This window comes from Ruditapes philippinarum, unplaced genomic scaffold (assembly GCF_026571515.1).
Source record: "Ruditapes philippinarum isolate M1 unplaced genomic scaffold, ASM2657151v2 ctg2164_1_1_1_1, whole genome shotgun sequence".
In the NCBI taxonomy this organism is placed as follows: domain Eukaryota; kingdom Metazoa; phylum Mollusca; class Bivalvia; order Venerida; family Veneridae; genus Ruditapes; species Ruditapes philippinarum.
The window spans coordinates 231,703-254,164 of record NW_026863296.1 but is presented as its reverse complement, the minus strand read 5'-3'; the positions used below and the strand labels follow the sequence as shown (position 1 = coordinate 254,164).

Genomic DNA, 22,462 nt, shown 5'->3' with positions numbered 1-22,462 from the left:
TAGATGATTAATGGTACTCGCCGAGATGATCCAAATGGTCGCCATGACAATTAGACGCTTGGAAAAAAGATTGCTAGACGCTTGAAAATGGCTGACCCAAAACATCAACAACCACAACAAGATGCTCCTCATGGAATGGAGCCCTATGATGTAGGCGGTGAAGGAAATCTTGGTGCTTTAAGCAAAGATCAACAAGAAAAGCTGAACAAATACAAGGTTATCATTATAGTGAAACATAAATGATGATAAGACTTGACAAGTAAAGTTAAATTGACCTCTTCACTTGAGCCTGTATTTTTATTTATTTACTTATTTAGATTAACAAACAAGTCAAGTTATATTTTTTTTTATTATGTCGGTTATATAACATGTGTTAACACAATCTCTAAAGTTAGGACATTAAAGTAACTTTATGACTGATTACGATTGATGCCATTTTGTACAAAGTTGATGAAATTTATGTCACAGGGTGAGAAAAATGTGCAGCCTGACAGGGAATTGAACCCTGCACCCTTGGAATACCATACCACAACTCTACTGACTGAACTTTCCGGCTGTGTATACATTATTTCCCTTAAATAATGAACGTTACTGAACAGTGTCATACTCCCCTGCTATAATGTTGAAATTTGTCCTCGAATTTTTTATGGGTATAAAGAACAATCAGAAATTGGACTCGGAGATTACAGATAGTGAACAGTTTTGAAGCGTGACAAACTTTAAATAGTGAACAGAACTGTGACATTCGCACCCACTATATTGAAATTTGTCATCGATTTACACAGAGTAATGTAAATTAAATTCAGAGCAATACTCTGAATACCAGGGTGTCTGTTTGACCCTTAAAATGACTCTTTGACCATTTTAATTTCCTAAAGACCAGATTTGACCCTCAAGATTTTAACTGGAGGTACAAATTTTGTTAAAATCATGGGGATTTGGCCTTGTAGTTGGCAAAACTTAGTCACTATTGGTCAAAATGACCCTCAGGATTTCATGGCTAGTGAAAACACTGAATTCAGTACAGGACTCAGGAGCTCGCTCTACCTGAATGAGCTATTGGGCCGCTAAATACACACTATCTCCCCTAAATAGTGAACAGTTCTGAATCATGACATTTAGATTTGCTGTAATAGGTACATGTATAACCAGGTAACTAAAAATCTATTTTAATGTTAATCATATGGTGGTACTCCTAAGCTGTTTATTATTATAATAAATCTACTAAATATTTTGGTGAATTCGTAGTGATGAAAAGGACTTACATCCCATAATTATGTTGTATATCTTTACTTTTAATTACATTATGTCCATAGAAGATTAAATTAGTAATCAAAATCAGCAATTCATAATGTCACAGGGTGAGAGAAATGTGCATCCTGACTGGGACTGGAAATTATGGGACCCTTAGAATACTGTTCTGCAGCTCTACAAACTGAGTTATCAGGCCACTTACACATCCTTTCCCCTAAATAGTGACACTGTTCTTCTTTGTGACATACTCCCTGCTATATTAGGCACACTTGCCCTGTTTTTATCTTTTAAATTATTTATTCTGCTCTTATGACTGTTTTTATCCATCTTACTAGTGACATGAAAGTCTAGGTCCCCAGCTGGGATTTGACTCAATGGAAGATAGATAGATATATTGAAATTTGTCCTTGAATTTCTCAGGGTTACAACTACAATGTGAATAGCTATATAGCACAACTCTTAGCTATATGCAGTCATAATCTCCCATTGGGTGCGATATATGTCACACAAGGTGAGAAGAAATATGCAGCCTCCGGCCTGAGTGGGACTGAAACCCAGGAACCCTGAAAAACGGCTACATGGCTCTACAGAGTCTACTGACTGATCAATCCGGCTGCTTACACATTTTCCCCCAAAATTAGTGACAGTTGAAAATATTAGTGACATTTTAAATATGCATAAATATTTGAATGTATAAAATATGATCTACATGTACGTTTACCTTCCTCATATTGGTCTACTTTATGCATGGGCAATAAAAAACAAATATATGTCAGATTCTAGCTTTGTATGTAGCAATATTTTTGCTTAACCTACATTAGTACAAGAGTATGAACAAAAAATATCCTTTGGCTAAAAAATTATTTCTTATTCTGACCATGATTTTTAGCTAGACTATTCAAGAATAAGGAAAGCTATTGTACTAACTCTGCTGTTGGCCTTGATGTTGACATATAATATTAAGCATTACAATTTGGTTGAGTTTGTTTAAGTTAGTTTAAGTTAAATTATCTGCAAAACTCCACAATGGAATGGGTTGAAACTTCACATATGTATTTGAGAGCATACAGCACTATTAAGGCCAATAACTCTAACATAGATTTTGACAGAATTGTGGCCCTTTATGAACTTGGAAAATTCTATATTGTTGTACTATCAAGCACTGACACTGACACAAATAAGTCTTTTCACTAAGTTAAGTTAAATGAACACTAAAATTAAAGGGACTCCATTGAGGTTTAATTAAAAGCCTAAAAACATAATATTTGAAATTCTTACATAAATGAGGTGAAGCACTTTAAACAGAAATATATGCAAAGATAGTTAAGAAATATACTTTGAAATAAATTGAAAATCATATTTTTATGCTTTTCCTAGCCCAATTCGAGTGAAAAGCGTTTAAACGTTTTTTATTTTGGGTCATTTTTTTACAATTTGAATAATTATTCTGGAAAAACGAAGTGCGCAAATGATCTGAAATTTTGCACAAAGATTAATGGCCTAAACCTACATCAAGTAGTACATTTATCTGGAAAAAATATTTTCAGACCCGTCATGTCAAAAAACTTCAGTGGAATCCCTTTAAGGAAATAATATAATATTCAAAAGGAAATGCTATGAATTACAGGTTTTATGGATCAGTATCATTTAAAGACTTATAATAAAAGTATTTCTGTAAAATATTTTCAGATAAAGACAAGAATAGAGAATGAGAAGTATCTTCGAGAACATCCTGAAGTAGAATGTCTGATCTCTGGTTTCCTACAGTAAGTAAATGACCTTGAGGTTTAAACCTTAACGTTCACCTTATGGCTGAGAGGTTGCCTTTACAGGTTTAGGCATCAGAATTGCAGCCACCATTTAACCCTGGGAGATCTTAAGAGAGGACTAAATGGTTCGAATAATTTGAGTCTATGCATTTCTGGGTTCAGCAGGTGAGGTGGTTTTGACCCCAGGTGTTGCTTTGATGTTTGCAACCCTGAGGTGAGCCAAAATCATCTTTCCTGTTTCTGCGTGATATAACTTAAACTGTGTTAGAGCGCTGTGAAACCAAGCAAAACAAACAATCCTTAACTTTCTGAATTAGTTTAATGGATTTGCCCTGGTTTAAACTTGGAATAGTCCATTTAGAGTTTAAGGGATTTTAATTTAGTATCAAAAGCCTGGTTTTGACGTGCAGTATGATCAGATTTTATTCTTAACTTACTGACTTCAAATTTTCATCTGGATGTCCCCAAAATTGATAATGGACAGTTCCAAAAATGGAAGCTGAATAAGTCCATTAAAAAATCTGTAGGTTAAGGGTTAATTTTAACAGGTGTAAAATATTTTAATGACATTAAGAGATATCATAAGGTTTCAGATGTGTTTGTTTAAACCTATATGCATGTAATTGATGGCATAGTAAATAAATTATGTTATAATAATTAAAGGGTTTAAAGGGACTCCACTGAGGTTTTTTGACATGATGAGACTGAAAATATTTTTCCCAGATAAATGTACCATTTGATGTAGGTTTAGACCACTAATCTTTGTGCAAAATTTCAGATCATTTGCGCACTTCGTTTTTCCAGAATAATTTTTCAAATTGTAATTAATAAATGCCCCAAAATCGGGCTAAGGAAAGCCTAAAAATACGATTTTCAATTTATTTCAAAATATATTTCTTAACTGTCTTTGCATATAATTCTGTTTAAAGTGCCCTAGCTCATTTATGTAAGAAATTCAAATGTTACGTTTTTAGGCTTTTAAACCTCAGTGGAGTCCCTTTAAAGCTCACTGTGTTTGATGAAGTATTGAAGTATACTGTAAAGAAATGTGTTTCTTATGAACATATTCTGGAGAGAGATTTAAAAGGTATTATTGTTTTTTTGGGGGGAAGCTTTTATTTTCTATATCAGAATAATTATTGAAGCTTTTTTAGCTTATTAGCAGTATTGTCAACTACATTAACGAGGTTCATTGTATTTTCTGTAGTCTGACATTTTCTTTGTAATAGATATGTAACACCTAAATTAGATATGATAACAGAATAGACTGTGCCCTAAAAAATAATATTTTCTTGCTATTTTTAGTTGATGAAGTAATCTATTTATATTAAGTGCGTATTTTGATCTACCGGTATATCTAAAATTTATGAACACCAATACAAGACAATTCAGCCTTTAATCTACTACTGTAATATTTGTATGACTTTTATCAAAATATGGACAACGTGTACTTCACCGCTGCTTACTTCATACATATGCCTCTGACTTCTTTTTGGTTCAAATTCCTCAAGGGACTTTGAATTTTCATTCATGGAAAGAAGAGTTTTAGATAGCTTTATTTAAAGCTTTATGCCTGCAAATGAGCTAAAATATTTTGAAAAGATTCAAGTCATAATTTACATGTTATGTGCAATTAATGACTGACTTGGCAGTATTATTCACCATATTTCTACCATGTTACTAACACAGTGAGGGCTATTTTTGCATATTTTGACCTCTTTCTGGTAATTTACTTGGATTTATTAGCGCTGTTTAAGTTGTGTAAATTACTTTCTTTGTTCTTTTCACAAAATTTTATTTGTAAATACATGTTCAAAATTTTCATGAAAATTAGCATAAATCTGAAGTTCTACTTACTAAGGTACCAGTTTGTGCTAAAATTAATGTACAGAAATTCAACAGTTAAAGGCACATTATGCCTCAGAAGCAAATAATTTTTTACTTCTTTAGAAAGGGAAAACATTATTTTTTAAAATGGTTTAAGAGAAATCTTAGATGCTTGTTACCTGAAAAAGTAGCGATAAATGTGAAATTATGTGAAATAATGTGTCATAAAAGTAGCAAAATGTAAACAAAGTAGTATTTTGACTTTCCACACAAAATACTACTTCACTATAATTGTACTTCTTGCCATAAAAGCAACAGATGAAAAAGATGGTTTCAGTAATTGGCCAAAGGGTAACTTTCTAGATACTGTAAAAGTACAACAAAATTAGAAAGAATTTGAGAAAAAGAAATAAAAGTATTTCTGAGAGATAATGGGCCTTAAATAAAAGCTGGAAAGTCAAAATAACTATAATCTTATCAGTGTCAATTTGACTTCAAAGCAGATGAAAAGCTTAAAAGCAAACACAAAATACTCGGCCAATTTCAAGAACGCAATATATACAGCATTATATGCTGTGTTAGAACAAATAATTATGATATCTATGTTAGTATAAATTATTTATTTAACAAAATGTTCTCTTTTTGTTAATTTCAGGGACGTTTTGACAAGAAGACCGGAAAATATTCGTGAATTTGCTGCCGACCATTTTACCGATTCTGATTTGCCTACAAGAATAGAAAGAAAATTAGAAGACCGACAGCAGAGAATCAAACAGAACAAATTCTTACAGAAAGTCTAGCTATAATTATTATATGTGTAAATCATCTTTATCCAAGAAAGCAATAAAAATCGGAACTTGATCTTGATGTATTTGTATTGTGTAAAAGGTTTAGAAATATATTTCGGCTGATGTTAACTGTAAAATTCTTGGAAATGTTTTTTTTTTTTTTTTAAATTGGAGTTTCAAATTGAGAAAATGTGCTCTATATTGTACGAGGGAGATTATAATGAAATAAAACTTTTATTTAGTAATTATTTATGTTAAGAGATATGTAAGAAATAAGGAAGAAAAAGACATGTATTTAAGCCAGTGTTTAATTAATTCAAAGAAACATTTGAAAAATGGCATACCAGTATTTGATTTAAAGATTCTCTTCTGACATTGAAATAATGCAATTTTTTTATATAAGAATGTATGTAAATATATTATTATACATATTCAGGTCAAGTACATGTCACTGCTCTCACTTGAATAAACACATTTTTTATAAAATTGAAATTTTAAAAAATTACAATGTATATCAATAATTTAAGAGCTGTTTATTCATTCTCAATTCCATACATCAGTTAGTGTTTTAAAGTGTATAAAGCTATATATTTATTGCAAAAAATGTATGTGAATTAAATTAAGTAAGAATACTTCTAAAATGCTTGTCTGTAAGAAATATGGTTGTAATTTTAACCTTTAATGTGTCAAATGGGGCATGCACAAATCATTGCTAAAGGGATAAAACCCTTCTTAAATAGCAGAATAATATTTTATTTCGGACCATTTTATTCTGTTTATGTACTGTAGTACAATATTCATGTGTGTTAAATAACAGATACATTCTATGCTACAACTCTTTGAAGAATCAACCATAAGATTTTGGAAACAATATAATTTTACTGATGATTAATTCTATAAAAGTATTTCATAAGATATAAGTTTATAACCTATAAAAATTGACAGAATTTGCTAGGCTATCAAGCACAGTGAATAATTAATGGGGTTATAAGAGTAAAATTAAATTTGACATGTAATATCACATAATTCCTATACAAAGTATGTGTGGGGTCTTTGGTTATTCTTGAAAACTTTTATATTTGAATAATTAACAACATTTTTACCAATAAGAACAATTTTCTATATTATCATGACAGTTAAACAAATTTTGAGCATTCTGCTGGAAAGCTTTTTGGATATAAGTGCAATTGATATATGTTTTAATCTTCTTTGCATAGATTCAGCATGAGTAATTTCTGGTTTATTTCACTGGCATACTTAGGGTAGGGTTCTTCATATATGTACATGCATATAAAGAAAATCAACAATTTACATGGGTATTCATTACATGTTTAGGAAAAAATTTGAAAATTTTTACTTACATTTAATATGTATTGTTTGTTAAAGTTATTTATTTCATAGAATGAAATAAAGTAGTAAAATAGAATTAAAGAATATGTTTTCATATTTTTCATGATGAAACAACTTGCATATTTTAATTAAAGGCACACTGTGCCTCAGAAACATATAAACTTTTACTTCTTTAGAAATGGCAAGCATGAATTTCATAATGTTTAGATAATGGTTTTAGAGAATGTAAGATGCTTGTCCACGATGGTTTCCTATATCACCTATGGATCTCTTCAGCACATATGAAGCTCGACTGGAATTTTGACCAGCAGTTCCTTTATTTTGAGCCCAATCCCAATAAATGTTTCAATAAGGGTTTGTTTAAATGTTAAGCATCGTTTGCTGGTAAGATTTTGTGAAAACTCTGTATTTGGAGTTCGTTTAGCGACATTTTCTTCATACACTTTCTTCATAGGCATTACATATTTTGGGGACACCAGAACCCACGACAAAAAGAATTTCTCAATAAAAGACTATAAAAATCCGAACAAAACTGGGTAAATATAGAGGAAAGCCAGGAGGGTAGAATCACATTCCGATTTTCTTAAAAAATGTTTTGAATTTTATATAAATGTTTAAAATGTTGAACACTTACCATGTGATTGACCTATTTTCTCCTTCACATATCGAGTTATACTGCACATTTTGAGCAGCGGAAATTCACATTTATTTTTTACCGATGCTCAATTTTGAGATTCATATTATTCATCTTAAATATTGTATCATTTATTTTGTTATACTGTACAGTACTTTTGAACGTGTCAATGTGCATGAAAAAAGTGCTTAAGAAGTTTGGTATATAATAATAATAATATGGGGTTCCATCCCCATGTGGACATCTGAAGAAAATAGCGATAAATGTGAAATCATTTGTTATAAAAGTAGCCAGATATAAACAAAGTAGTATTTTGACTTCCATACAAAATCACTACAACTGTACTTAATGCCAAAACAAAAAAGCAACAAATGAAATAGATGGTTCAGGTAATTGGCCTGTGAATAACTTTTTGGATGCTATAAAGTACACCAAAATTAAAAAAAAAACTTTTGAGAAATAAAAATAAAAGCGAGGCACCTTTAAATCGACTTGTTGAACGAACCTTTCATCATCTACCGAGATTTTTTTGTCCAACTCTGAAATGATTGAATAGTACACATTGCAGACCATGGTAAGTCGGCATAATCATAGAAGCTGGTCTGCACTGGTATAACATGTATTATTTCATTTAAGAAATTATCAAGGTAGCTTACGGAACATGTATCGTGCCGGGTATGTACTCTGGGTGCCCCGTTTAAGTCTGAAATGATGCCCCGATGGGGCACATGCGGTCTTCCTCCACCAATTACGCTGGAAAGTCGCATTTTGACCTTTGCAGTAAAACTACATAAAAAAACAACTTTAAGATATTATTCTGGTAATTTTAATGAAGAGATTCTGGTAATTTGAATGAGGTGATTGTTATTAACCTTGACGTACACCATAATTATATGTGATTGAGAAGGAACACTAAGAATTTCAAGTTTGAAGAAATCTCTAAAAACAAGAAGATAGGATGAAAAACTAACAATTTTAGCATTCTATTTGAACGCTCTTGAAACAGACCAGTGTCATCTTTAAATGGTTATAAGGATTTTTCTGTATATATTATTTTTGATTATTTAAATTTCCCTCGGGCGTTTAATGCATCGCCTAAGCGGTGCTCTATTTGTTTTACCTTTATTTCTATCTCGGACTTTAATGGTTAACCAAAGTCCGTGTTTCTGTGCATACCTATGACACTATGTTATGCTAAAAAGTTGAATTCATGAGTTTTTCTTAATACATATGTTATTAAAACTTTATAGTTAGTATTATTCATTTTTTGATTGCCAAGGAGAGCTATTGTACTTATACAGGCATCGACTTCACTGTCACACTTTGGTTTAATCATTGCATATAAGTTGATATCTCCAAAACTATTGAAGGCAATGGATTGAAACTTCACACACTTATTAAGAGCATAATAAAAGGTCACTAGCCAAAGCCCATAACTGTAAAACGAATTTTAATAATTTTGGCTTTTTATTGAACTTATAAAATTAACAGCATCCATACTCAAGCATTGAGAAAAGTCGGGCGCGTTGTCCTACCGATAGCTCTTGTTCTTCTTACTTTTTATTACATCAGTCGAGCATGTTGTCTCCTTTGTCAGGTATTGTTTTTAAACTGGAGCCTGAAACCTGGTTTAATCAAATGAAACCTCCTAGAAGGTGCAAGGCGCCTTTTCATTTAATCTAGCAGAGTTTGATCTATTTTGTTTGATCTTTTTAAATGGCTTCGGCATAAAACCTACAACCGTCTAATTATAGTAAAAACATACAAAGTATTGTAAACACGTTTAAACTTGGAGGAAAAACAGGAAGTGTAAACAAACTCTGCTTAATTTATGCTTAACCTTCTAGCAACGACTTAATCTTCTAAAGCGACTCGTGCTGACTAATATACTAATCCGGGTCTGATCATGGTCTGCACTGTTCTCTATTCAGTTGGTGTAGGTGAACTTATTTGAAAATTTTACCTTAACAAGTCCATTTAAGATATTTAGTGAATCTGTTTAAGATATACGTGTATATACATGTAGCATGGTAAGTGTTAATAATCACAGGCACTTTTTACAAGCCAGTCTTAATAAAAATGGACCAAACCTAATTGAACAAACACTTGACTATTAAAGTTTCCGTCGTACTTATAAATTAAATGTCAATCTTTTATTCCGGACAAAAACATTCATCGGTTTGCCTGAAAATGTCACTATATGTAATAAATGATGAACAGTGCAGATCAAGGTATGATCATACGAGCGCTTGAAGGCTGCGGATATATATACGAGTATAAATACATGTATATATGGGAGTGTTTTAAATGCTTTCGAAGAGTTTTAAATGCTTTCAAAATTTTCAATCAGAACATGTCACATGATGTTTTCAAATGTTGCCGTTTATCTGAAATTAAAACTAGTTTTCAAGTCGAAATTGTTCTTGTTCTGTTTCTTTTTTTTTGTTTCTTTTTTTTTTTTCAAAACGGCGCATGTTAGGTTTTATTGATATATATGATAAGTTTATTGACATCATGTACATTTTATTTGGGTTTGAAGGCGTTTGGAGCTCCACACCTCAAGTGTCTGTGACATTGTACATTCTGTTAAACTTAGATTTGCATAATTATAAACTTCATGTAAAACTGCAACACTAATAACAAATTGTATAAGGAAACATAGTTGGTCAGTGTATATATCTTTCCTTTTTCGACTTAATTACTACATGTACTATATCATATTAATTTTTCAAAGATAAATTCTGCTTCAGCCGGTGCTTGTGGGGTGGTGGCGGTAACTTGCATTACTGGTGTCTATATCGGACCGAGCCTGTAAGCGTGTTTTAGTGTTTCTACATAACTTTATGTGAGGAAACTATCCAGCCCAGGTGGCTGTTCGTATCTGAAATAATGCACGGAAGGGCACCTGAGGTCTTCCTCCACCAGTAAAGCTGGAACGTCGCCATATGACCTATAATGTGTCGTTGTGACGAAAACCCCAATTAAACAAACACACATTACTTTACTTTCTTTAAAAACAATGGATTTCTCCACCTCCACAGAAAGAAGGATGCATGCAGTTGCGTGGAGACAAATTGGAAGGCAAATACAGCTCAAGTTTCTATTTTTTAAAAATATTTAACGTTACGTGAATTGGTAACTTAAAGTGACTCCGACATAGCGGGACTAATGAGAACAAAATTCTGCATTTAATACATTTAATGTACAATAAATTGCATAATTAAAATTCAAATAATTTAAAGTACAGTAAACATTCTACATGAAATCATTGATTGATGCTACACCATTTCCGAGGGCAGTCATAACAATGACGGACGGCCTTCTATCTTCCCGGATCTGCACAAGTCGATTCCTATAAAAACACCTGGAAAAAAAACCAACGAGATATAATGTACGTTACAAACCTCATTAGTATGCTAAGTTTAAAAACTTCTTCGTTGTCAATAAGTTCGCTCTACTTTTCAAGGCATATTTAAGCCAGAACGCAAAATAGAGATACATGTATCATCAATGGAAACAATTCAACATAAATTTATTGTTAATCAAAAAACGGCAAGAAATGGAAACTATGAAAAGACCATACCTAAAATGTTCGTAAATTAATATCGTCCCTTTTTGCTTATAAAGCCTCCTTTGCCAAATCCACCTCCAATGTTACCACCGAATCCGTATCCACCATAACCTCCGCTATAACCGCCATAACCACCTCCAAAACCTCCTTTGCCTTTGCCATAACCACCTCCCATATAACCGCCATAACCACCTCCACCATAACCTCCCTTTCCACTGCCATAACCACCTCCATTGTAGCCGCCATAACCACCTCCAAAACCTCCTTTGCCTTTGCCATAACCACCTCCCATATAACCGCCATAACCGCCTCCACCATAACCGCCCTTTCCACCACCTCCAATGTAACCGCCATAGCCGCCACCACCATAACCCCCCTTACCACCTCCGTAACCGCCATAACCACCTCCAATGTAACCGCCATAGCCGCCACCACCATAACCTCCCTTGCCTCCTCCGTAGCCGCCATAACCACCTCCAATGTAACCGCCATAGCCGCCACCACCATAACCTCCCTTGCCTCCTCCGTAACCGCCATAACCGCCACCACCATAACCTCCCTTGCCTCCTCCGTAACCGCCATAACCACCTCCAATATAGCCACCATAACCACCACTGCCGTATCCTCCTCCGAAACCTCCCTTTCCTCCGCCTATGATGCCACCTTTGCCTCCATAGCCGCCATAGCCTCCGTATCCTCCACCCCATCCACCTTTTCCCGATCCGCCTTTACCATAACCGCTTCCTCCTCCATAACTCATATATCCGCCATATCCGCCTCTTCCTCCGTAACCTCCGTAACCAATGTTACCACCACCCCATCCTCCTTTACCTGTTTCATATTCAAACATCATTATTAAACTTAAGCATGCTCGGTGCAGACCAATATCAACCGGCACATCCGTGCATCATGGTCTACACTGTTCGCTATTCAGTTAGTACAAATTTTGAAAATTCTCTTAAAAACATTAAAATTTAGGTTTTGTCCAGGTTCCAAGGTGGACAAGTCCATTTTCATACATTGTATTGTACTATCATGATATTTATATCTGGGTCGGAAATTTTATTCGAATATTCGGAACACCTTTTTAAACGAATCTGAATAGACCATATTCGAAAAAAAAGAAAAGAAAAGGAAATTAATAAAGATTTAATAATGTTGCTTACCTCCTTTACCGCCCTTCCAATAGCTGGCCTGAGCAAAAACAGAGCTCACTACCACTAAAGCTACTAGTTTTAACATGTTGCTGAAAATAGAGTGAAAGTACATTTTTTTATATGTAATAAATGAAATGTTTCACATACGCACAGTCTTAACTTTATATACTGCAGTAATGTCCTTAACACAGACGCGAGGTTTCATTGCAGTTTACTGTATCAATAAAAGAACCATTACCATCATATAAGGCATATTGCTTATAGTTTCTAAAAACCCATTTCATCAGTTACGCAGCCCGGGCAAAAGTATAGAAATTCAGGATGGCCGCAAATAATTATGGTCGCCAAAATTGTTAAAAGAAAAGTTGCTCGAATAGTTGTCGACTTAGGAAAATTGCATCAAAGGCTAATTAATTAAGTCCCCAAAAATGATTTTTTTTCTGTTTATCAAAACCTACAAAAGCATATTGACCTAAAGAAAGTACAATTGCTATATTTAATAAATGTTTTGCTTTTTTTTAAATCCACGATTCATTTGAAATAAATAAATAAATAAATAAATACAAGAAAGAAAGAGTGAAAAAAATGAAATGTAGATTGACAATAGGATTAAGGTTTTCATGGCATATATCTTTCTTTAATTAACAATTTCAATACAAATAAATAATTTAGAAATGCAGAATTACATTGATTAGCATATTTGAAGTAGATCATGTAACGTGAAATTGATTAAAAAAAACAAATAAAAAAAAACGTTTAAACCTGTTGCTAAGTATACAACAATACAAAAATATCTAATTATTTTAAAAATAAGAGAACATTTTTGTCTAAGATAATGCTTCTTATTGGAAAGAAGATTTACTTACAGTTTTAAGAAGTCCCTGGCAAATGCAATGTCTTGCGCATCAGGGCCCGTTTATAAAGGCAATTATTGTAATAAAATGGGGTCAAGTTCATATGGTCAGTAAAACATAATTAAGAGGCCCTGTGCATGCTAGGAGAAACAATAGAAAAAGAGTATTAATATATAGTATAATGCTTTTGTTTTGTTTCGTTTGGTTTTACGGCGCTCCAACAAAATTTAGGTAATACGGCGAAGAAACAGTAATGATGATTTTGACAAACTTAAAGCAACACTAGGGGACACAACAATCACACCTGTTGGAGCTAAAAGATGAATAGACTCCTGATATTTGAACCCATTTAGTCGTCTCTTGCTTAATTAACAGTAAATGTTAATTTATCAGTATATATAGTTTATTATGATGAATTAAAATTTCCACTATATGTTTGTTTTGAAAATAAATGAATAAATGAATGAATAAATAAATAAATTAATTAATAAAAATAGATAAATAAATACAAATAAAAAAAATAAACAATTAAATGAATATATAAATAAACAAATGAATGAATGATAACTGAAGAAATAAATAAATAAATTATAGATGAATGAATGAATGAATGAATGAATGAATGAATGAATGAATGAATGAATGAATGAACGAACGAACGAACGAATGGGCAAGTTAATGGATGCATATATCTGGTTCTTTTTTTTACATTTATCAAATGACTAAATACACAAAGGGCCTCAATTTTATGACCAACTAATTAAAAATAAGTCCATACCTAATTAAACTAGGCTGTCATATTCCTACATGATTCTCACTAGAGAATGAATAAAAATGACCAAATTGATCATTACTCTTGAATAAATAATGACGCGTATATGAATAAATAGCTTTAATGGACATACTATTGTCATCTTAGCGAATGACCACGTGATTGATTGATGCGAATCTCAGCAAATAAAGTACTTGTAGTTATAGTCGAATTTATATTTTATCATAATTATATGCTATATATTAAGTAAGTACACACCGTACAATCAAATGGGCAGACAGCTGTTCCAGCGTCCACAGCTGTACCAGTATATACATGTCGGTGCGGGGAATACCATTGACGTAAGGTAAGTATTCATCTATTTTTAACATATCCCAACTGTATTCGAGTAAATCAATGTTATGGATTCATAGTCAACATCCAAAGGGGCATGCTAACAAATTTCTGGCCCTGTGCAAGCTTTACTTCACATGAATTTTGACTGAAAATAACCACACTATCCGATGAGATGCGGTATTTTTAGTTTGAAGTCACAAAAACATATATTTTCTCATGATAATTAATCCTTTTTTCATACGATTCGTTAACGTCAACATTTTGTCATTAAACATTCCAAACCGTACCTTCAAAAAAGCTTTTCTGTTAAAGTTATAAGGTATTTAAGTTTGTGTGTCATCAAAATTTTAGTAACGTTATCAGCTGTTCGCCTCTTTTTAATGATAACATCGACAGCAATTTATCGGCAAGAACGAATAACGCTGAAAGCTGTTCAAAGAAACAATTACATGTATTTACAACAGCGCTTTTGTCCTACAGTAACTAGGAAAGAGTAAAACTTTTTTGTAAATTGAGAATATTACTTTATTCATGATACTTTCTAATTACATTATTTTTATTATTACTTTCTATTATTTGTTATATCTCAGGTTAGAGACCTTGATCTCCATTTACCGCACTGTATTTCAATATAAAACGGTAGCAAAACCTATTAAAATGGACTCCACTAAGGTTTTTTGACAAGACGGGACTAGAAATATTTTTTGAGATTATTTCTCCATTTGATGTAGATCTATACTAATAATTTATATGCAAAATTTCCGATCATTAGCTTGCTCCGTTTTTCCAGAATATTATAAAAGTGAAAAAATTACCCAAAATTGAAAAGAGTTTAAACGCTTTTCACTCAAATCGGACTGAGAATAGCACAAACATATGATTTTCAATGTATTTCTCCTATATTTCTTAGTTATATTTTATTAATATTTATGTTTTAGTGCTCATGTTTTTTTATGTGAAAAAATAAAAGTTCATGTTTTTAGGCTTATAAACCTCAGTGGAGTTCCTGTAATAGGTTTATAAAATGTTTAAGTCAAAAGGCAAAGGCAAAGGCAAATTTAACGCTTAATATTCAGTCTTGTAAATGAAGGCATCCATCAAGTGTTATTATAAATAATTCATATAATGGACTAGTCCTATGCAGTGAATGGCTGTGTAACCCGAGATATGAAAGTGCATGGAAAAACATGTTGTTATTTATCCTTGAAATCTGTTTTAATGTATAGTGCAATAGAAATAATAACCATTCTTAAAAATTATACAAATTTTTATTTTTTAAATAAATCATTTTACATGGCAGACATCTCGGGTTACACATCCATTTACTGCATGGGACATGTCTACTATATGCCATTATTTATAATAACACTTGATGGATTTAGTTATAATACAGAGTATTCGTATTAAGCGTTAAATTTGCCTTTACTTTCTTTGAATTTAACATTTCAGAAACATATTAAAAGATCTTGCTACCTTTTTATATAATAATAATAATAATAATAATAATAATAATAAATAATATCTTTATTTAAAGAAGGTTATACATTATTAACTTACAATAACAATCTTATTTCCGATGTGGCCTTCTGAAATAGAAAACAACAACAACAACAGGACATGCATAGGAAGAACAATGAATGTATAATATGTAATTTTTAGAATATTACAACTCATATACTTTCTGCAGACAATTTGTTTTAACATTTACGTATATTGCATCATTCGTTCGTTTGTTCATTCGTTCGTTCATTTATTAATTAATTCATTCATTTATTCATTCACTCACTCATTCATTCATATGAACAATATCAATATTGAAATACAGTGCGGTTAATTGGAGATATAGGCCTCTCAGCTAAGATACAACAAATGATAGAAAGTAATAATAAAAATAATGTAATTAGAAAGTATCATGAATAAAGTAATATTTTAAATAAACAAAAAAATGTTTTACTTTTTCCTAGTGACTGTAGGACAAAAGCTCTGAAAAGTGTTTCTTTGAACAGCTTTCAGCGTTATTTATCTTTGCCGATGAATTGCTGTCGATGTTATCGTTAAAAAGAGGCGAACAGCTGATAACGTTACTAAAATTTTGATGACACACAAACTTAAATACCTTATAACTTTAACAGAAAAGCTTTTTTGAAGGTATGGTTTGGAATATTTAGTGACAAAATGTTGACGTTTACGAATCGTATGAAAAAAGGATTAATTATCATGAGAAAATATAAGTTTTTGTGACTTCAAACTAAAAATACCGCATCTCATCGGATAGTGTGGTTATTTTCAGTCAAAATTCATGTGAAGTAAAGCTTGCACAGGGCCAGAAATTTGTTAGCATGCTTCTCTGGATGTTGACTATGAATCCATAACATTGATTTACTCAACACAGTTGGGATATGTTAAAAATAGATGAATACTTATCGTACGTCAATTATATTCCCCGCGCCGACATGTATATACTGGTACAGCTGTGGACGCTTGGCAGCTGTCTGCCCATTTGATTGTACGGTGTGAAGTAATTCTTTGACACCCGTAATGAATGCCCTTTACATCTTAAGTATTTTGTAGAAAAGTTATATTTTTATTATCTTTTTTAAATGTTCAAAGGAAAATAAATTAGATACTCAAATATAGCAAATTTATCGTTGTACAAAGCAGAAATGGGGAAAATAAAAACAACACACAACACAACAGTCTATTGTTTGAATTCATGCATGGCATATAGAATAGAATAGAAGATAATTGAATTTATATGTTTGAATATGCACACCATAACCCACGTCGGTAAGAATATCTCCACAAAAACTTCATAAAAATCACAAAAATCCGGAATAAAAATGGATAAATGTAGAGGAAAGTCAGGATTGTAAAATCCCATCTTTAAAAAAAAACTTTGAATTTTACATAAATGTTAAAAAACGTTGAAAACTTGCGCGGTGATTGACCTATTTACTGCTTCACATATCTGGATATACCTCACATCTGGATGAGCGGAAATTCACATATGTATTTTACCGATGCTCAATTTTGTGATCCATATGGGGTTCCACCTCACGTGACATGCATGCCAAAATAAAAACTGAATCATTAAAATCCTTCAAAAGTTATCCTACGTAAACTAATAATTTTATGGAACTTTGCTTAAGCAGGGCATAACTCTTTCAATAATATGTTGATTGCAGTTTTGTAATTATACTTACATACTAAATATAAATGCATGTAGAATTATTAAAATCCGACAGAAACTAATAATTTTACAGAAAAAATGCATGCAAAAAGGGACATAATCCAATTAGTAATAAGTTGATTGCTTTTAACATGTGTGTGTGTGTGTTTTATGCCCCCGCCATGTAATGGCCGGGGCATATAGTGTTACCCTGTTCCGTCATTCCGTCCTTCCGTCCTTCCATCCTTCCGTCCTTCCATCCTTCCGTCCTTCCGTCATTCTGTCATTCCGTCATCATCAGTTTCCGTTCATTATCTTAAGAACGGTTGCACACATTCAACTCAAATTTGACATATGGATATGTCATGAGAAAATACAGGTCAAGTTCGAATTTGGTCATGGTTCGATGATTTTTGGCAGAGTTATGCCCCTTTTACTTTGAAAATAATATGAAATTTCAGTTTCCGTTCATTATCTCCCAAATGGTACAACACATTCAACTCAAACTTGACATATGGATATGTCATGAGAAAATACAGGTCAAGTTCGAATTTGGTCATGGTTCGGTGATTTTTGGCAGAGTTATGCCCCCTTTACTTTGAAAATAATATGAAATTTTCAGTTTCCGTTCATTATCTCCCCAACGGTACAACACATTCAACTCAAACTTGACATATGGATATGTCATGAGAAAATACAGGTCAAGTTCGAATTTGGTCTTGGTTCGATGATTTTTGGCAGAGTTATGCCCCTTTTACTTTGAAAATAATATGAAATTTTCAGTTTCCGTTCATTATCTCCCCAAAAGTACAACACATTCAACTCAAATTTGACATATGGATATGTTTTTGGAATGCACATTCAACTCAAACTTGACATACGGATGCGTCGAAGGAATGCGCAGGTCAAGTTCAAATTTGGTCATGGTTCAATGATTTTTGGCAGAGTTATGCCCCTTTCACTTTGAAAGTAATATGAAATTTTCAGTTTCCGTTTATTATCTCCCCAATGGTACAACACATTCAACTCAAATTTGACATATGGATATGTTTTTGGAATGCACAGGCCAAGTTCGAGTTTGGTCATGGTTCAATGATTTTTGGCAGAGTAATGCCCCTTTCACTTTGAAAATAATATGAAATTTACAGTTTCTGTTCATTTTTTATCTACCCAACAGTGTTACATATGCAACTTAAATTTGACATATGGATATGTCAAAGGAATGGGCAGGTCAAGTTGGAATTTGGTCATGGTTTGATGATTTTTTGGCAGAGTTATGTCCCTTTCACTTTGAAAATAATATAGATACATCTTAGGAATAAGCAGTTTAAGTTTGAATTTGGTTGTAGTTCAATGATTTAAGACAAACTTATCTTTCCTGAATGTTGGAAAAATTTTGAACTTTCACTTTCAGCACTCATTATTTTGGCTACAAATATGCAATATGCTATTTTTAAAAGGTTTAGACTGAATAATTTCAGTGCCTTGAACATTGAATGAAAATGGTTTGTGTTAACATTGAAAAGTTTTAAGGGCTTTGAACTTAAAATGAAAAAAATAATTAAAGCACCATCTGAAATTTTGGCTGCATGCGGGGGCATCCGTGGCATGATGACACATTTCTAGTTTATATATATAACATACTAACATGCCAATTAAAACATGTACACTAAAAGCATAATCATTGAAATCCTCCAAAAGTAAACGCGCGGAAACCAGTTCTTTTACAGATTTTTTTTTTGTTAAAAGGAGATTCTTTCAATTATGAGCTGATAACTGTGAAAATCGAACTTGATCTTTGTTTTGATATAACAAACTGAAGTTTTATTGAAATGTCTTCAATACAGTTCAAGTTTTTCTTTGGATTAGCATTATTTAGTATTATAAAGGGAGTTAATTGAAAACCTGAAATATGTCGAGTTACGGGTCTTTACACTGCATTTCCTTTTGCTGGAGGTATCATTTGTGTCTTGGAGTTATACACTGCAGCATTTTGTTTTAAAATTTATGCATCATTAATAATAAACACAATAAGCAATATAGCATGAAGGTTCCATGGACGTGGCACTTCACATTCACAGAATGAAACCAAGTAATATAGAGACGCCGTACTTAATTCTTAGTGGCCTCTATCAGTTTGTGGAATTGAAATGAATTTCTTAAATACTTGTCAAGTTATTCTCCGAAAAAGAATGTGACAGAAGGACTGACAACATGACGGCTATATGCTCCGCCCTCCGGTGAGCATAAAAAATCTACCGTCAAGCAATTTTCTTGCGTTTAAAAACCTTTTTAATGTTCTCTAATTACTGAAAATCATTTGTCGGGGTCACTTTTTCTTCTAAACCAAGAGTATGAATGAATGTATGTAATACATACACGATTTACAAATATATGTATGCAAACCAGCAATTTGTCCATGGACCAAGAAAGTAAAATTTTGAATACCTTTGTTGAGTTTGAATTCATTTTATCAATGGATTTTAGAAATGAAGTACATGCTGCATTTCAGCTATTTAATTGCTGCTTTAATATATATATATATATATATATATATATATATATATATATATATATATATTTAAAGCCGCAATTAAATAGCTGAAATGCAGCCTGTACTTCATTTCTAAAATGCATTATATATATAACATTGTATGTTAAAGCTACTGCAATACCGATATCTACTTTTTGCATACAAATCAGTATTTATTGGCATTGTGTTGCTAAAGCGATCGCAGGACCTGTATTCCTTGAACAATATAGAATTTTATACAGCCCCTCATCCGGGTTTGAAGTTCAATTTAATCCACAATCGTCTTGTATATTCAGTACATTCCATTTTCTTATCTGTTTCCAAAATACAGCTGCACTGAGGTTTTTTTAACATGACTGGACTGGAAATACATTTGTAATTTCCTGGGATGAATGTTCCGTTTAATGCAGATCAAGAAAAATAACTTGTATGCAAATTCCAGATCATTCGTTCACTCGTTTTACAACAGGACTATTATAAATTTTATGAAAAATGAGTCAAAATTGAAAAGCGTTTCACTCAAATCTGGATTAGTAAAACACTAAAGTACGATTTTCAATTTATTTCCTAATCATCTTTTAAATATCTTGCTGTTTTAAGTGCCCAAGATGTTGTTTATAAGAAATACAAATTTTATGGGGTTTTTAAGCTTTTGGACCTCAGTGGAGTTTGCATATTGTCACTAACACCATCTTAAAGTTTCATGAAAACGACCGTTCTTATAACGCCGCATGATATGCCCGCAAACGCAACATCATATTCTTACATAATAGACACGATATTTTTGTGTTGCTCAAGTCCTTGAATAACGTCATCTTACACCTCGAAATTTCTTTTTAAAATACAATTTGAATACACACGTAATATGAAAAGAAAGAAAGAAATTAATAAAGAAAGAAAGAACAAAAGGAAGAAAGAAAATCAAAACTGACTGTCATCAAAGATAAGATTATGCAAATTTCGGTGAGCCTCGTAAACAGTTGTCCATGGGTTAGATAAAAGTATTTTAGTTAGGAAAGGCAGCCGGTGTACGAGTCTATTACATGAATTTTGTGAAAGGTCTGGCCAATCCGCTACGGGGTTTCTTATTGATCAGGGAACATCTGGCAAGAAAATAAACAATTGCATTGTAATTCAAAAAGCACCCAATGGCATTACATGTAAAAACAACAACATTGATGTGCTTTCCTGTTTCTGGGGCGAGTGGTTAAGGTTGTCGTCTTCAAACCACTTGCCCCTCACCTCTGTGGGTTCGAATACCTACATGGACTTTAGTTGTCAGGAAGCTTTCAAGCTAGCTTACGGAACGTCGGTGGTTCTACTTTCTAGTGCCCGGAAATATATGAAAAATAAATCATATTTGCTTTTTTGAAAAGAATGAACGGAGGCACATTGTGCGCTTGGCGGCGATTTTCTACAACTTCAGCAGGAACGTTTTACTTTTTCATGTTCGCATTATATAATAATAATTGATTTCTTTATGATGAGACTTTAATCTATGGCAATTGAATCAGTCCCCGAGGTTCCATTTCACATGCGCTAAAATACACGTTTTCTACGTTTCAAAAGATGCGGTTTTCGAAATACAAAAGAAAATTTCACAATGAAGTATGAAATTTTGAGTTTTTATCCCAAAGTGCTACACAATACTGAACGTCTGACAAAATTAGATTCAATTTGGAGGGAACAGTTTTCCGCTCAGCCTGTGCTTTGTCCAATTAGATATGATAAAGAAATAAAATTCAGCATTTTTTCCAGAAAAACACCCTTTTTACGATAGCTTCATATGACGTCAGATACCACGTGACAAACAAATTATCCATCACAGATTTCATATCCACTCTCTTAAATCATGCCATTTTTGCTATGTCCTTCGTATAAAATTGAATATTCAGCATCAAACATTGTCTTTATTCTCCAGTTATGTGAGACTAAAGGCAAATGACGTAATCTAGCATCTATTTAGAACCACATTTTTTATTGACTTTGTTTCAAAATCCTGCAAACATATTTGTTGTAGCTCCATTTTAAACAAATCCTCAAGTTTTTTAAATTCATTTTTGTGTGTCTTTTATTGTTTTTCCCCATAAAATACTTAAAGCTACAGACTTCTGTTAACAAATACTTTAGCATCTAATAAATTTTGTATAGTATCTTTTTCAATAAGTGTACATGTATCTGCTTTACTTTTTCATTTTAAAAATATGAAACACAGCAACAAGTTTGTTTATGGTGTTTATTTCCTTTTTTTTCATTTCTAAAACAACTGTCGAATTTTGGTTCATTTATAACATAAATAGCAAAAAGCATATAGAGTGCATTTGGTATATATATTCTTTAATGACAACATAATGATAAAAATTTCACGAGTTTTCTTTCTACTCAATCCATTTTTTATATTTATTGTAATGAAATTGCGTATATGTTTGATTGAAATAAAATATTGTT

At 32.4% G+C, this 22,462-nt stretch overlaps 2 protein-coding genes across 2 annotated transcripts; one reads left to right on the top strand and one right to left on the bottom strand.

Moving 5' to 3' along the window:
- The first annotated feature begins 32 nt into the window (after positions 1–32).
- LOC132721749 (RIIa domain-containing protein 1-like) lies at positions 33–5,711 on the top strand. Its single transcript, XM_060706116.1, has 3 exons — positions 33–216; positions 2,944–3,020; positions 5,506–5,711. The coding sequence occupies exons 1-3, from the start codon at positions 88–90 to the stop codon at positions 5,648–5,650; spliced, it is 351 nt and encodes a 116-aa protein (XP_060562099.1). The 5' UTR covers positions 33–87; the 3' UTR covers positions 5,651–5,711.
- A 5,102-nt stretch (positions 5,712–10,813) lies between these two features.
- On the bottom strand, positions 10,814–13,247 carry LOC132721747 (uncharacterized). The gene is made up of 4 exons (XM_060706114.1): positions 13,217–13,247; positions 12,360–12,439; positions 11,206–12,024; positions 10,814–10,986 (listed from the first exon to the last, which is right to left on the bottom strand). Exons 2-3 carry the CDS (start codon positions 12,433–12,435, stop codon positions 11,222–11,224), a joined length of 879 nt encoding a protein of 292 aa, XP_060562097.1. The 5' UTR covers positions 12,436–12,439; positions 13,217–13,247; the 3' UTR covers positions 10,814–10,986; positions 11,206–11,221.
- Positions 13,248–22,462: the final 9,215 nt, after the last annotated feature.